The 2518-nt window shown below is 41.1% G+C and overlaps 1 protein-coding gene across 1 annotated transcript; it reads left to right on the forward strand.

Annotated features, from left to right (window-relative positions):
- The first annotated feature begins 585 nt into the window (after nt 1–585).
- LOC137940741 (uncharacterized) lies at nt 586–1227 on the forward strand. Its single transcript, XM_068785875.1, has one exon. The coding sequence runs from the start codon at nt 586–588 to the stop codon at nt 1225–1227; it is 642 nt and encodes a 213-aa protein (XP_068641976.1).
- Nucleotides 1228–2518: the final 1291 nt, after the last annotated feature.

Raw genomic sequence — 2518 nt, forward strand, 5'->3', positions numbered from 1 at the left:
TCCATCAGAAAGCTTCGCCGACCGACGTCTCGCCGCGAAACAGAACTGTTCGGACGTTCCGCAGGCCATCGACGATCGTAGCCGAGCCACTGCTCGGACCTCAGCAGACCTTCACCGACGACGGTCTTCCAGAAAATCGTTAGCCCAGCTGACGCTGGCGAAGGGGAAGAGACCACTGTCGAGACGAAATTTCGTCGTCTCGACGAAGAAGAAGAGGTACAGTAAAAAAAAAAAAAATTTCGTTTTTTGAACTTAGGTCTGTTAATTTAATTTTTTGCCGAGCGGACGGACCATCAGCCCAGCTAAGCGAACCGGACCAATCCAAAGCAGTTTACGGACCTGACCGGACTGGACCGCACCAGGCAGATTTTTTGAAAGCGAACCGGACCATACTGAATCAGTTTACGGACCGGACCGGACCAATATTTTTTAAAAGCGAACCAGACCAGACCGAATCACTCTACGGATCTTCTTTTCATCATGTCGAAGGAATTAGCACCGATTATTCATGTACAATCTGAAAACTCTGGTTTTACAACCAGTGTCACTCTTTTCGAAGTCAACTATGATGTATGGTCCTAGATCATGGAGATGCAAATTGCGGGACGAGAAAAGCTCGAATATATTATGGGAAAAACACCATTCCCACATGAAACGGATACCTCCTATGCGAAATGGTATGTTGAAAATAAAAAAGTCAAGGGGTGGTTGTTAACCTCTATGTCACCAGATATTATGAAGCGCTATATTCGGCTGCGTACCGCACGCGAAATATGGAGTGCTTTGGAAAAGGCTTTCTATGATGGGTCAGATGAATCACAATTATTTTCATTAAATCAGAGAGTTTTCTCCACCAAACAGACTGGTCGTCCTTTATCAACATATTATGGTGATCTGGTGGAAATCTTTCAAGAACTCGATCATCGTGACAGGACTATAATGAAAGATCTTGATGATGTTATCGCTTATAGGAAATCCATTGAAAGATTGCGTATTCATATTTTATTAAACGGATTGGATGCAGAATTCGAACAAGTCCGTGGCGAAATTCTCAGAAAAGACCCGATATTGGATCTTGAAGAAGCCTATGCTTATGTACGTCGTGACTCTGTTCGTAGAACCACTTTAAATAGTGAAGTTGACCGTGTTGAGACATCTGCGATGGTAGCACGTCGAGCTAAACCTAAAACAGCTCGACCAACTGGTCCTAATAGTTATCAAAATTGAACATCAGGATCTCAGAATCGTAGCTATGAGATTGGAACAACCAAACCAGAGCGCATTTGTACTCATTGTGGCGAGACTGGGCATACAAAGGAACGATGTTATGAACTTATTGGGTATCCAAAATGGTGGGATCCTACAAAAGCGCCTCGCAAACGGAACTCCAAATCAAATAATCATGCTTCCATTGTAGTAGCAGAACCTTCCACCTCTCACACAACTGAGGATGCATCAGTCTTAATCGCTACATCTGGTAAGGTTCTTAATACTTCCACTCCTAGTAGAAATAGTGAATGGATAATTGATTCTGGCGCTACTGATCATATGACCTTTGACAATCATCTTGTTAAAAGTATGAAACCATCTGAACAACATATTGTATCTACAGCAAATGGTACTCCATCTCACGTTATTGAAGAAGGTTCTATCACTCTCACTGAAAATATGAGTCTTGATTCTGTATTAGTTGTTCCAACCCTCAATCATAATCTATTATCAGTTGCTCAAATAACTCGTACTCTGCATTGTATTGTGGTTTTTTGCCTAACCTTTGTGTTTTTAAGGACATTTGAACTCAGAAGACAATTGGGTATGGTACTAGAAGGGGGAAACTCTATTACCTTGATCTGCAACCAGAAAGTTTTAATCAGTTAGCCCAAGCGTTCTCCATGAAGAATAAATCTGCAGATTCTGACATTTGGTTATGGCATAAACGGTTGGGTCATTCATCCTTTGGTTATTTAAAGAAATTGTTTCCTACACTTTTTGCAAAACTATCTATTTCAGATTTTAAGTGTGATGTATGTGAATTGGCGAAAAGTCATCGCGTTCCATTTCAAATAAGCATGAATAGGAGCTCAGCACCGTTTATAATTATTCACTCTGATGTGTGGGGTCCAGCAAAAATAGCCACTCTTAGTGATAAGCGATGGTTTGTTTCTTTTATTGATGATCACACTCGTATGACTTGGATTTGTTTAATGAAGTCAAAAAGTGAAGTTGGTTCGTTGTTTAAACAATTTCACAGAATGATAGTCACTCAGTATCATTCTGCAATACGAACTCTTCGAAGTGACAATGGTGGAGAATTTGTGAATCAAAGTTTCAAAGAATATCTAGATGATCATGGTATTACTCATCAAACTACTTGTCCGTACACCCCTCAGCAAAATGGGGTTGCAGAGCGAAAGAACCGCCACCTTCTTGAGGTTGTTCGAACTTCTTTGTTTGAAGCTCATATGTCGGCCAGTTACTGGGGTGAAGCTATCATAACTGCAGCTTACCTTATCAATCG

Source organism: Aristolochia californica, unplaced genomic scaffold (assembly GCF_029961685.1).
Source record: "Aristolochia californica isolate CCGP_79_NKW_82.1479 unplaced genomic scaffold, dmAriCali1.0.hap1 SCAF_9, whole genome shotgun sequence".
Taxonomy (NCBI): Eukaryota; Viridiplantae; Streptophyta; class Magnoliopsida; order Piperales; family Aristolochiaceae; genus Aristolochia; species Aristolochia californica.